Source organism: Diabrotica virgifera, chromosome 2 (assembly GCF_917563875.1).
Source record: "Diabrotica virgifera virgifera chromosome 2, PGI_DIABVI_V3a".
NCBI lineage: Eukaryota > Metazoa > Arthropoda > Insecta > Coleoptera > Chrysomelidae > Diabrotica > Diabrotica virgifera.
The window spans coordinates 81,327,035-81,342,402 of NC_065444.1; the positions used below are offsets into that span (position 1 = coordinate 81,327,035).

The 15,368-nt window shown below is 36.7% G+C and overlaps 1 protein-coding gene across 1 annotated transcript in view; it reads left to right on the plus strand.

Annotated features, from left to right (window-relative positions):
• The first annotated feature begins 5,956 nt into the window (after positions 1 to 5,956).
• The window catches only part of LOC126879537 (juvenile hormone esterase-like), an 81,288-nt gene continuing 71,876 nt past the window's right edge, over positions 5,957 to 15,368 (plus strand). Inside the window, exon 1 of the mRNA XM_050642691.1 lies at positions 5,957 to 6,293. Within this exon, the coding sequence (XP_050498648.1) occupies positions 6,078 to 6,293 (216 nt within the window). The 5' untranslated portion in view covers positions 5,957 to 6,077. The remainder of the gene's footprint in view (positions 6,294 to 15,368) is intronic.

The following is a 15,368-nucleotide window of genomic DNA, read 5'->3' on the forward strand; positions in this document are numbered from 1 at the left end:
ACCAGGGACCGTTGGGCCGCCGGGGACTAAGGGCCTTTTTCTAGTTTGTATCATGTCATTCAAGACAATATCGTATTAAATATAGAATTCTCAGTCTTTTTAATCAATCTTTTTTAAAGAAATCATTTTTAGAAATTTCTGAAAAATGAGTTAAATCTCGTTACAGCAGGACTAATATTATTATCCAGGTGCGTTCCTAAACATCGCTGAGACATCCATAATAATAGGAGACCTAAATGCAAGATCCCCCAACTGGAACGATAGAGCTACGAACAGAAACGGACGACTACTAAATAGCTACATAGAAAATAACGAAGATACACTGGCAATGGGCCCAGAAGAACCAACACACTTCCCAGGAAATGGACTTCCCACCCATATCGACATCGTTGTGGCCAAAAACCTAGGACTACAAGCAGAACTAATCACGCTGAACGAAGGTACAACAGATCACAACCCCATTCTACTGGAAATAGGAACATGGGAAGAAACAAACCCGCCGAAAAGAATAAAAAAGAAAATAAAGTGGACAAATTATAAAAGATTAGTGAGTGAAGGAATAAATATAGTGCCAGTTATAAATGACCCGCAACAAATAGAAGAAAAAGTCCTAGAACTAGAAAACATCATCCAAGAAGCAATCAGAAACAGCACAACAGAGGAAGAAGTCGAGATCCACACGGGAAGGTTCAAAGACATACCACAAGAAATACAAGACCTGATAAGGGAAAAAAATAGAGCGAAGCAAATAGCCAGAAGAACAAGAAACCGAGTAGACAAAACCTGGGCAAATACACTAAACAGAGAGGTCAAAACGGCTCTGCAACACCACCGCAGCGAAAAATGGGACAACTACGTACAAGAGATGGAAGAACTAGACTCAAACATGAAAAATGTTTGGAAGCTCCAGAAAATGATGAGAAGCGACAGAAAACCCATCCCACCACTCCATGGAGAAAACGGCATGGTATATAAAATTGAGGAAAAAGCAGAGGTGATGAGGTCCACGCTCGAAAGAGAATGCAGGTTAAATTTCCACCAAGACGAAGACGCAGACTTCCTGGAAGAAGTCGAAGAACAAGAAGAAAGACCAGAAGACCCAGAAGACATCATTCCACCAACATCACCGGAAGAAATTAACGAACATATTAGAAACTGTTCACCGAGAAAAGCGCCTGGTCTAGACAAAATAACAAATAGAGCCCTAAAGTATTTGCCCAGGAGAGCCATAGTGTACTTTACAAATATAGTGAACGCGATATTAAGATATAAAATATTCCCAAACAGATGGAAAGAGGCCCATGTCATCATGATCCCAAAGCCTGGCAAGAACCACACATTCCCGCAGAACTACAGGCCAATCAGCTTACTTCCAGCGATCAGCAAGATAGTGGAAAGAATCATTCTCAGCAGACTGAAAGCGGAAACAACCAGATTAGATATAATCCCAGAAGCTCAATTTGGATTCAGGGCAGAGCATTCCAGCGAGCTACAAGTACTCAGACTAACTGAGTACATAGCAGCTGGATTCAACGACAAGCAGTACACTGGAGCAGCATTCCTGGACGTAAGCAAGGCTTTCGACAGAGTATGGCACAAGGGGCTATTATACAAAATGCGGGATTATGGGTACAGCGGAGCGATGACGAGGCTAATCTCGTCGTACTTAGGCGACCGGTGCTTCAGGGTTCGGATAGGACAAGTCCTGTCCGACCTCGGAAGCCCGGAAGCTGGAGTACCCCAGGGAGCGGTCCTGTCACCTCTGCTGTACACAATATACACCGCCGATGTACCTAGAACACCAGGAACCCTTATGAGCCTCTACGCCGACGATACAGCGATAGCGGCCAAACACAGAAATGTAGACATAGCAGTGACCAACCTGCAAACAGCGCTAGAAGACATCGAGGAATGGAGCATAAAATGGAAGATAGCCATCAACTCAGAAAAGACGCAAGCGGTACTATACAAGAAGGGAAGACAACAGCCAGAAGAACAGCTAACGGTACAGGACACCCCCATCGAGTGGAAAAATGAAGCAAAATACCTAGGAGTTATCATGGACAAAGGATTAACCTTCCAAAAACACGTAGAAGCCACAGTCCAGAAGGCCAACTTCGCGAGAGCAACATTAAGAGGACTCACAGGCAGAAAAAGTAAATTAAGACTAAAAACAAGGTTAAGACTAATAAACAGCATAATATTACCGGTATTAACATACGCATCTCTCGCATGGGGACAAGTATGTAAAACCCACAAAAAGAAGATACAAGCAGTCCATAACAACAGCCTAAGAGAAGCAGCCAGAGTCCCAAGATACGTAGCAGAACGATTCCTGTTTAGAGAACTGCAACAGGTGAGAGTCACCGAAGTGATGACAGACAAGGCAAGGGTCAAATTCGCGGATCTGGAGCACCACCCAAGCCACATACTGCGAGAGATGCTAGGGTATGACGCGTTCCACCGATGGAAGCACAGACGTCCTAAACAACAAATAGTGAACTAAAGCGATAAAGTGAAAAATAAAGTAAAAGTGATAGTAGTCAGTTCGTAGCTCGAAACTCCAAGTGCCGAAGAAAACACGAAACCCAAGCGTAGGTCCAACATCACGATCAGGTAAGTAAACCAGTAGAAAATTAGAGGAAAAGGCGCAAGCCAAACAAAAAAACACAAAAAAAAAAAACAAAAAAGGCGTAAGCCAACAAAAAAATCACACAAAAAACAAAAAAACCCAAAAAGATCTTGGGCTCCGAGCCATTGTACCGAGCCCAGTTGGGCCTGGTGCAATGGCTTGGGCCCCAAGCAACCAAGCAATTTTAGTTCCCGCGGATAAGTAAATAAGAGGATAAAGGCATAGAGCGCATCACGCTGGGCCTAGTTTTTGCATTCGATTAGGGCACCACAATGGAATCTTATTACCCAGGGTTCCATTGTGAAGAGCATTTGGCTACGATAGTTGTGCCCCCATCGCGCATCAGCGTGCTATGGGGGGGAAAGGGATGGCCTGGGGCATTGGAGCGAGGTGGGGTGATCCCTGTTTTACACTCGGGTCAAAACACCTCGCCCCAATGAATTGTTACACCCGAATGTACTTTTTCGATAGGGTGGACATCTCCCACAGGTCGGGTTTAATCAAATTGCTTGCTTGCTTGCTTATTATCCAGGTTAAATTTAATTAAAAACTAAATATATTCATTGGAATATAAGTATAATAAAATATTACATGAACTGGCTCTTGGCAAGAAATCTAATTAAAGTAGATGCATTTTCAGAAAACAGAAAACGGCATAAGTTAATTGAACTAAATTAGTTTCTGATTAAAAACCTGCGTGTAAATAAACCAGTTAATTCCCCCAGCGATTTTTTTTATTTTATTTATTCAACTTCCATTTGTAACTGCAAGCTCCCATGTTTAAATAGTAAATAATACTTTTAGCTCGGCACATCAAAGCAAATGTAGGATAAAAATATATATTAAAATATTTAAACAGCATCGCAGCGGAATTTAAATGGGAAAATATTCAACTGAAATGGTTAATTTCGGCGCTATTCTATTTAGTGGAGTGCATAAAAACACGGTCACAAAGGAAAAAGACACTAGAACCGATAAATTAGTACAATATAGACCAAAAAACTTTTTTATTTTTATTTTATTTTTATTTATACTTTTTCAAACATGTAATCAAAAAATTCAATAAATTTTGTTTTTTTTTAACTATGATTAATTGACATAATAAACATAGATATTATAATCTAAAAAAAAGCGGAGAGGCGAGGCAATGAAGCTGTAAAAACTATAAAATCTACTAAATTTTTGCATTTGGATGAATCTCAATAAAACTTGATTGCATTCGATTCGTAAGAGCCTTAGGTAACTGTGTGAACAACGATAATGAAGTAATGAAAATTGCATTATTAAACAAGGATAATGCATTTTTCAAAATGCATTTCGAAATTATGAAATATGAAAAATTTTTAATGCTGTTGACGAGTAAAATTGTTGTAGACGAGTCCCTGCCTGGGTACCATGTGTCTCGAAGAGGATTAACGACATAATATCCGTATTCAGCGATCACAGAAACCTCTTTGTAACGAGTTTATATTGATTTTTTATCGAAATATACAAAACTCCCTGGGATGAGGCCTGACCTGGTCATCAAGTTCACCGCAGACCATCTCCGTCATGGTATTCGTAATCAGCGACACCAAATACCACCGATTAACGACTTTGCAAACTTATTTTGTATCTAATTTCACAAATCTTAAGAATAGGAAGCCCATTCTAGTAACCAGGAACGTCGGAGACCATTCTTCTTCTTCTACGGCCCTACAGCCCACATTGAGCCTTGGCCTCCTTTATTTTTTGCCTCCACCCTTGATTGTCTGTGGCTGCTCTTCTCCATACACGGACTCCTAGAAGGGCTTGTGCGTCGCTGTTTACTGTGTATTCCCAGCGCTTTATTGGCTTTCCAACCGGTCTCTTTCCCTGCATTCTAGCATTCAGGGCTCTTTTTGGTAGTCTATCCTCTTCCATTCTTATCACATGTCCGGCCCATGGTCAGAGACCATTGCCGTACTGATATTCTTAACCCGGGAGCAGTCGCGCTCACTTCTGTCACATAAGTAGTCGCGCGTAGAGAAAAAATCTCACAATACAAATTTAAATACGAATTTAACACAAATTTCTATTTTATAAACTTTTTATTTACTTGTTATGTTAAAAATAAAATATCTATTTCTAACAATTTTAAAGCTAATTGGTTCTCACCAAAGCCATAAATTGCACAAAAAAAATTTAAAAAAATTCCACGCATCACTACGATCCTCCTTGAGGCACTTACGAGTGGAAAGCAATGCTGCAAAATTTTTCATCAAGTTATCACGGAAAAGAATAAAATATGAGATCTTTTCTAATTTCTCTCGGGTTAATAAGCATCCCCAAAAACCCCTGAGTAATGAGTTTTCACTGATTTTATATTAAATTTCCATAAAACTACTGACGATGCCATTATGGGCATTAGGTGTCTAAGATACCATTGCCGTTATGACATTCGTATTCAACAAGCTTAAAATCCCCCGGGTACTATGATTTAACTCATTTCCGTCAAATATTTCCGAATTACAAATTTATCATTTTTCATCGCTTAGAAATGCTTTTGTAATATGCATTTTCCTTGTTCAATAACGCAATTTTTATTTCGTCATCATCAATGTTAATCACAACGTTTCCCAACGGCGTAACCAGGATGATCCTAAGGGGGTGGGGGTACAAATTCAAACTGGCTTAATTTTTCAGCAACACATAATGGTGCTAAGCATATAGAGCTCAAAGTACATCACAATGGGGGGATTGTGTTATAACCCAACCCACCCCCCTGGTTACCCGTATGACGTTTCCTAAGGCGTCTGCATCTTTTAATGTACAAATGGTTTTCTTCAAAAAAAATGTTGAAAAGCATAAAAATCCTATGTGTCTACCGCAAATACATTATGTATAACGGCTATGTTAGCTTCATTAAATAAATATTATGATCCAGCGTGCGTCTACAATTGTGACGAAACTGCTGTTATTACCAAGTTACTACTCCAGATGTCACCTTTGGTTTCTCAGGGAACAAAGGTTTAGGTAGATATTCTTGTCAGATCTTCTACTTTTATGGAAATCTAATGGCCTTTCTTATTTAAAATGAATAACCCTCTATATTTTTTGCCTTTTGAAGTAAAAATAATAGTTAACAGGAATCAAAAAGTTGAGGTAATTGGAAAGAAAAAAAAATTTAACTCCATTTAGATCAGAAAGTTACAATATCTTGCACATACCGTGACAAGATATATGTAGCCTTATCAAGTGCTAGATCAATGTTTAAATACATGTCAGTACATTTTAGGTACTTAACATCTATTTTTAATCACTAATACTTTGAATATCAGATAATTATCATTCTGTGAAAAGAAAACTTTGACTCTTAAGATAAAGATTTCATAATATTTTTTATTTTACAAAAAAATTGTACCTGTTTTAAAAAAATGTACCAGTGTTTCTTAGAGAACAAATTATTTAACTAAAATAAGTGGTCATGAGGGTGTTAAAAACATCAAAAGTATTTTTATTAATCAGTGCAATTGCTATACATGAAAGTATAGCAAAACGTTATGAAGATGATGGGACTATAGTGCAACTTAAGGAAGGAAGAATTCATGGACATATCCTTAAAAGTGAGAAGGGTAACGACTATTTTGCTTTCCAAGAAATCCCGTATGCTGCACCGCCTGTAGGAAAAAACAGATTTCAAGTAAGGCTATTTTTTATATTCAAAACCTTTTATAGTAGTCTACGGTCTAGATCTAGGGAAGTAAGATGTTTCTCAAGATTTTAAATAACCAGGTATCTGACAACATTTTTTATTTATTGTAGACCAATACAAAGAAAACCTACATATTTCCTGTCAAGATTTTGGAGTTGGTTTTAATTAGTAACAATTTAGTGCAAAAATTAATTAATTGATCATCTGAATGAATTTCTAAATTCACCAATCCGTGTACATCACACGGTATAAAGTTTAAATATTTATGTACTTATAATCCAATGTTGTACGCATTAACGGGAACCAAGGAACTACAACACTAACGGGGTTTTATTGTTTCACATGGTCAATGGACCTCTAAATATATGAAAATGAAAAAACCGCGGAGTGCTACTATTTAAAGGGGTGCGTTTTTGAGAAAGGGGTGAGTTAGTCCCTAGGTACGCATTAGTATAAGTTCTATGCACCTTTGGTAAAAACACGTCTACAGCAAAATTGTTCCAGATTAAATTTACTATCAAAATATTACCTTTTCAGTTAGTCAAAGATATTTGTTTACAAACATATATTAAAAAATTCAAATAAAAACATGAAAGAAAGCAATTTTGCTTTTTGTCCCATAACTTTCGGGATAGACATTGCTTCAGAGAAAAAAACTTTCATCCTTCTTCTTTAAGATGGCCTTTGTTAGAAGTCTCTAGAATTTACAGTTTCCGAAATATAATTTTTCAAAATTTGCCACTCGCAGCGATTTTGGATCATTTTCCTTGTTATTTCGCAAACATTGTTCTGTAACTTTTTTACGCAGCTTTGGGTATACGCAATGGACACATTTGATAGGAAGAAAAGTCAATTACCTTTAAAATGGTCTACTGTAAAAGGCTGTATGACTATTTTTAAGTACGACATGGTTTTTCAAAGTTCTCTACTTTTAATGATTTTTGATATATTTTATACGATTAGTTTTAAATTTCTCATTATAACTTTTTTTCTTGTACTTTTAGGTATAAACATTGGGACAGCTTTTATATTAGTGCACCCTAATATGTTTGTGCGTATTTTGGCACTGGATCCGAGCTTGACATGTAACACCGTTGCCATATCCTCTATTTTTTCATACCAGCACATTACATAAAGTTACATTTAAAAAATAGTTTTGAAACACCAAGTAAAGTTTTATGTTGTTGTTTTCACCAATTTTAAAAAAATGTAAAAAACGTTGAATTGTCTGTCCGTCTGTCCGTCCGTCTGCCTGTCTGTCTGTAAACTCAACTCCTCCGTCATTATTCCAGGTAGAATGACATATGAGGTGTTAAATGAAAGCTTATAATCCAAGGATGAGTTTTTTAAACAAAGCAATTAGTTATTGCGGATTTTACGAGTGTTTATATTTTATTAATAACATTTTAATTTTTAACGTTAATAAGTAAAAGAACAATGGCTCATTGAAAGCTGTTAGCAGCGAGTTATCGTCAGCAATGATTCCAGTGGCGTATCAACCGAGCAGGTAACATGAACAACTTTTCAACAGGCTTTTATTCCCAACCAAATTATGAACAAAATGTAAAAACCATGGCTCCAATGATCCAAAATCCTATACAAATTCCCACTTGTTCCCAACAACCTAATGATTCACTACAAATAAACCAAACAAATGAACAAACAGCCAGTATTGAAGAACAGCAATGGAATGAGGTTACCGGAAAAAGATTAAGAAGCAGTCCAGAAATGCCTAGAAGTAACAAAAGACAAACAAAACTTGGTGAGTACTGGTTAAGTAAACCTATAACAACACAAAATCAATTTGAAGCACTAAGTTCAATAGATGAAAGTGACAATTTGGAAGACACAGTTAAAAATACAGATGCAAAACCAAAACCACCTCCAATATTTGTATCAGGCGTGCAGATCTGCAAGCCTCTTATCGATCTATTGCAACAAGTAGCAGAAAATGATTTTATCACTAAAGCTATCAACAGCGAACAAATAAAAATTCAACCAAAATCAGACAAAGCATTAACCGCCATAATAAATGCTCTAAAAACAAAAAACACGGACTTCCACACTTATAAACCCAAAAGTGAAAGACACTACCGAGTGGTCCTTAAAGGCATGCACCCCACGACAAATTTAGAAGAGATAAAAGAAGATCTTAAAACCAAAAACCATAATGTTATAAATATATGGAATATACTACACAACCAAACTAAAAAATCGCTGCCTATGTTCTACATTGATCTAGAAACAAAAGATAATAACAAGGACATCTATAACATTAAACAAGTAATGCATTCCATAGTAGAATTCGAAGCACCGCATGTCAAGAGAATAATTCCGCAATGTAGTAGATGTCAAAAATACAACCACACAAAAAACTTCTGCAATAAACAACCGTGCTGTGTCAAATGCGCAGAACCTCATTACACTAAAGAATGTCCAAGGAAAACCAGAGACAGTAATGTTAAATGTGCTAACTGTGGTGAAAATCACCCCGCAAATTATAGAGGGTGTGAAGTTCACAAACAATTACAAAAACTTAAATTCCCTAACTTGAGACAACACAACGCGAGGACAAACCAAGATAGAACTACAACAGTCAACTATGTGCAACCTGGAATAACATACGCACAAGCAACGCAAGCAGTTAACCAGCAAGCCTCCAACCAAACTACTACACAACATATACCAAATCAAACTAATAACCATACAGACATGTCAGAACTGAAAGACATGTTAAAAAAACTGACGGAACAAATGAGCACTATGCTCAACCTCCTGACCATGATTCTCAACCAGAAATGACTCAGTTACTAAAGCTAGTATTATGGAACGCCAATGGCTTAAGTCAACATGTAGAAGAATTAAAACTATTTATTAACACACAAAAAATTGACATAATGCTGATTACAGAAACTCAATTTACATCCAAAAACCACATCAATATTCCACGATTTACAACTTATCATACGCAACATCCCAACGAAAAAGCACATGGAGGCACTGCAATAATAGTTAGTAATAAACTAAAGCACTACGACCTACAAAAACATGAATGCGACTATCTACAGGCCACCAGCATTGTTGTGGAAGATCAACTAGGCCCACTAACAGTATCAGCTATATACTGTCCGCCAAAGCACAATAACAAAACGGAACAGTTTGAAAGTTTCTTTAAAACATTAGGAAATAGATTTATAGCAGGAGGAGATTTTAATTCTAAGCATACTACCTGGGGATCCAGAATTATTACCACAAAAGGCAGAGAACTTCTTAAAGCTATAAATGCGACCAATGCAAATTACCTCACCACAAGGGAACCAACTTACTGGCCTACTGACAATGCAAAAATACCTGATCTACTCGACTTTTATATTGTTAAAGGAATTAATGTTAAATTGGCAAAAGTAGAATCTTGTTACGATCTACCCTCTGACCACTCTAGCGTAATCGCGACATGGTATGCACAAATAACAAACAGTACTAAACAACCATCACTATACAGTAACAAAACAGACTGGAGCATTTTCAAGACTAAACTAGATGAACTAATTGACATAAACATCCCATTGAAAATAGAAAGTGACATCTACGCAGCAGTAGAAAATCTTCAGAAATCTATACAAGAAGCTGCTTGGTATGCTACCCCTGACTGCTACCAAACAGAATTAAAAGAGAATTGCCCAACTGTAATAAAGGAAATGATTGCTAGAAAGAGAAAAATAAAGGAAGAGTGGCGAAGAAAAAGAACACATGAAAACAAGGCGAAATTAAATAAAATCACCAAGGAAATTAAACTACAATTGCATAATATCAAAAATAACAAAATACAAGAATATCTTACAGGTTTATCAGCAAACGCAGATAGTGAATATACCCTTTGGAAGGCCACGAGAAAAATCAAACACCCGAAACAACAAATACCACCAATACGAAACCAAGAGGGAAACTGGTGTAGAAATAATAAGGAAAAAGCCGAAGCATTTGCAAATCACCTCACTAATGTATTCCAGCCACATCCCATGGAAGATGGTGACACAGAGGAAGAAATAAATGACTTCCTGGAATCGCCCTACCAGATGGATTTACCTATACAAAAAATCACCACTAAAGAAGTTAGAAATATGATCCAGCATGAAATCAGTCCAAAAAAAGCTCCAGGGTATGACCTGATCAACGGGAAAGTACTGCAGCAATTGACATGCAAAGGTCTGAAAATGATAACGCAAGTATTTAATGCAATATTTAGGCTAGGTTACTACCCAGAACAATGGAAAGTTGCTCAAATTATTCTCATACCTAAGCCAGGGAAAAATAAAACTCAGGTGACTTCATACAGACCAATAAGCCTGCTACCTGTTCTATCAAAAATTTTGGAAAAACTTCTCCTTAAACAATTATCCCCAGTTATAGAAGAAAGGAAACTAATTCCCCAACACCAATTTGGGTTCAGAACACAACACGGAACGATAGAACAGGTACATAGACTAGTAAAACACATCAGAAGTGATCTAGAAAATAAAAGGTATTGTTCTGCTGCATTCCTGGACATTGGTCAGGCCTTCGACAAGGTATGGCATGCTGGTATGCTCTTTAAACTAAAGAAAAACCTTCCTCATCCTTTTTATCAAATCCTAAAAAGCTATATTTCCAACCGACATTTCCTAGTCAAGCAGGATAATGAATACACAAGCCTAAGACCAATAAAAGCCGGAGTACCACAAGGAAGTGTCTTGGGACCGATATTGTACTTGCTCTACACTGCTGACCTACCCACAAGTAACAAAACAACGTGTGCAACTTTTGCTGATGACACTGCTGTACTAGCCTCTCACCATGATCCAAATACAGCATCCAGAACCCTTCAGAAAGACCTTAATAATATACAAATATGGCTTAAAAAATGGAAGATCAAGGCGAATGAGAGTAAATCCATCCATGTAACCTTCACCATGAGAAGACAAACATGTCCATCTGTAACACTAAATGAAACTCAACTCCCACAAACCGATACTGTCAAGTACCTAGGAATCCATCTTGATAGGAGATTAACTTGGCAAAAACACATTTTTACAAAAAGAAAACAACTAGGAATAAAATTTCGAGAAATGTACTGGATCATCGGTCGTAAATCTCAACTATCACTTGAAAACAAACTGCTGATATATAAAACTATATTAAAACCAGTGTGGACCTATGGTATCCAACTTTGGGGGACAGCCAGTCAAACTAACCTAGAAATATTGCAGAGATTCCAGAACAAAGTCCTTAGAACAATGCTGAATGCCCCTTGGTACGTGCCAAACTATGTGATAGAGCAAGACCTCAATGTGCCATCCATAAAAACAGTAATAACGGAATATTACAAAAAATATTCCAAGAGACTAGAATCTCATCCAAATGAGTTAGCCAGCAACCTTACTGATGACCACAATGATGTACGACGCCTGAAGAGATTCAAAGTAGTGGATCTAGCAAGAAGATTCGAATAATCTGTGATAACTAAACTTATTTTAATTTGTTTTAATTTAATTTATGTAAAGAGGGTGATCACACTCTACAGGTCAAAATTTTCAATTTTTGTCAAATAATTTACCTATTGTTCTCAGTTGAGGACAGATTGTAAATATTACAACATTAAATAAAAAAAAAAAAAAAAAAAATAATCCAAGGATGGTACTAATTTTGAGAAATCTGTCTGTCTGACCTAGAACTTCCGGTTTTATTATATTATTCGACTTTATTATATTTAGATTTTATTATATTTTATTATTCGATGCGCCAAGATGAGAACAAATATATACTCCCGGTTTCATGACTGTCTGTTCGTCTGTCCGTCCGTCCGCGAATACAGCTCCTCCGTTATTAATATAGATAGAATGAAAAATGAGGTGTCAAATGAAAGCTTATAGCCCGAGGATGGTAATAAAGACCATCAAAAAGTAATTTGGTAACTTTGTCTTTCTGCCTGGTATAATGACGAAGAAGTTATATTTGCGGTTGGACGGACAGATGGACAGGCAGCCTATTTCAAATTTCTCACCTTTAGTACCATCCTTGGGTTATAAGCTTTCATTAGACACCTCATTTGTCATTCTACCTGGTATAGTGACGAAGGAGTTATATTCGCGGTCGGACGGACAGACGGACAGACAGCCTAGGTCAAATTTGTCACCTTAAGTGACATCCTTGGATTATAAGCTTTTATTTGACATCTCATTTGTGGACTACCTGGTATAATGACGGAGGAGTTAAATTCGCGGTCGGACGGACAGAAACAAATTTCTCACCTTTAGTACCATCCTTGGATTATAAGCTTTCATTTGACCTCATTTGTCTTTCTGCCTGGTATAATGACGGAGGAGTTGTGTTTACGGACAGACAGACAAATGGACGGACGGACGTGGATAATTCAAAGTTTTCACAATTTTTCGAGAATACACAACAGCAGGGAGATACTGGATTCCATCAAAATCAGAAAACTAATTCCATCAATACTTGGGTCATATAACACATGGTGATAGATATGAACTCCTAAAATTAATTATGCAGGGAAAGGTTTAAGGAAGGCGCAGTATAGGTAGGAGAAAAATGTCCTGGCTGAGAAATCTCAGAGAATGGTTTGGATGAAGCTCAACTGAACTCTTTCGGGCTGTAGTGTCAAAAGTGTGAATAGCAATTATTATTGCCAACCTTCGTCGCGGAGATGGCACGTAAAGAAAAAGAATATATTTTTGTAAAAAAAAATATTTTTGACTTTAAAATGTGATAAGGTTTTCGATAGTAAATTTAATCTGGAACAATTTTTGTGTAGACGTGTTTATTCCAAAAGTGCAAAGAACTCACCCTAATGCACCCCGTGCTTAGGGACTATTTTATCCATTTCTCAAATACGCAGTACATTAACAGTAGCTCTTCACGGATTTTTCATATTTAGAGGTCCATTGACCATATGAAACAATAAAACCCCATTAAAGTTGTAGTTATTTTAGCTCTCTTATTTTGAATATATGTATACATAATCAATAGCCCAATAGACATAGAAGCGGAATAGAAAGGCAATGAAAAGCCGATCAACTTGCCAAGCAAGGATTGAACGGATTAAACGGATCAGTTGAGACGAGAGGCTGGGAGTACGAGACGCTGCAGTACATAGTGTTGTAGATGACTAGATCCAAGAAATTCATAAGCGACATTGGAAGAGAATCCCAAAACATGGGAAAATCTTTATTGATTGTAACAGGACGGTGCTCCAAATAAAGTCGCTTCACTAAACTCAGACACAACTTGCTAGTGATTTTAGTAAATAATTTTACCAATTTGGTAAAATTGGCAAAAAATAATTACTAAATAGTTAGTAATTTTCGCAAAATTGGCAAAAAAAACAGACAAATTACCTACTAAAATTACTAGCCAGCTGTGTCTGAGTTTAGCGAACCGACTATAGTAACAGGAACGTTGACCGGGAAGGCGCTACTAAGAGAGTTCCTGAATAACATAAGCATTTACAATGGAGATCTTAACTACAGACTTTGCGATAAGGAACCAGAAACTGTAAAATGTATCATGAAATTGCGAGGAGCTGGACCGCAAAAGAGAAAATCTATATGGAGAATCAAGAGAAGTCCATGGTATCTTTAGGACACACCAAATAAAAGACCTGTACAAACTTACTACTACGGGGTGCAAAAATTCTAGAGTTTGGTAGCGGAGATCTTTTGGATCGGATGGATCCAAGGAAGGAAAAGTAATCCCATGAGTTAAAAGTTTTATGTAATATTTTGTAAATATTTATTAATACAGGATCGGTCGCGCTGTTAGAAAGGATTTAGCATTTTAATCTTTTCAGTGATAACTTGGTGAACAATTTTGCAATATAACTTTCCACTCGTAAGTGCATCGAGGAGGAGTGCAGTAATGCATAGGATTCTGTTGTAGAATTAGTGGCTTTGGTGAGAACCAATTAGCTTAAATAATTGTTAGAAATATATATTTTTAACATAACAAGTAAACAAAAATACTATTAAATAAAAATTTGGTTTAAATTCGTATTTAAACTCGTATTGTTATGTTAGTATTCGTATTTAATCAAACGCGCGACCGATTACGTGACAGAAAAGAGCGCGACTATTTTCGGAATAAAGCGGTGTCAATAATATAGGAGTATTTTCATTCAGGCGGTTACTAAGTCTTCAGTAGACATGATAAATGGTGTCTACTTTCTTTCTGAAGTAGATTGCGTTACGTAGCAATACACTTTTGTTAAGTAGAAAGTCTTCTTCAAAATAGGGATGGCGGTTTTTTACAAAACACCGGTTTTCGGTTATACCGGTTTTGTTACTTACGGTTTAACCTGGCGGTTACAACCGATCAAAAAAACCGGTTATTCCAAAAACCAGTTTTTAATCAATAGTCAATAACCATTGGGTTACAAAGTTACGTTTACATTGCACTTTAGTTTAAGATACTTCATTCGAATCGGTATTAATATTCTATATTCTATATCAATACTATTAAAAGAATATATCATATTAAATATAAATCGTTCAGTATGACTTTTAGCAGGACATATCTGGATTCATTTCTCATAATGTGTCTTCATTTTTCTTAGGACCTCCTCGTTTACGACTCGTCAGTCCACGAGATCCTAAGTATTTTGCGATCAAGCAACATCTCAAATGCTTTCAATATTTTGCACATATCTTCGATTAAGATCAACGATTCAACACCGTAAAAAGGACAGAAAAGACGTAACACCTTCACATTTTTTTTATATCGAGAGCGAGGTTGTGGCTCTTGAAAAAGACCCTCATCCGTTTGAAGGTGGATCTAACTTTTCTGAGGTGAGCTTCTTATTCTTCATTCGTTATGGTACCGTCATAGGTGTCGTTTCACTACTAAAGCGTAAAGCGTATCACGCTTACTACTGGGGTTTGATTGATGTAGATTTGACCTTCTGTTATCTATTTATTTCTAATTATCCTGAGCTTTGTGCTCTATATTTACATTTACAATATTCCACAAACACTGATAAAAAGACAGTCAATCTATACTATCGATCTAATC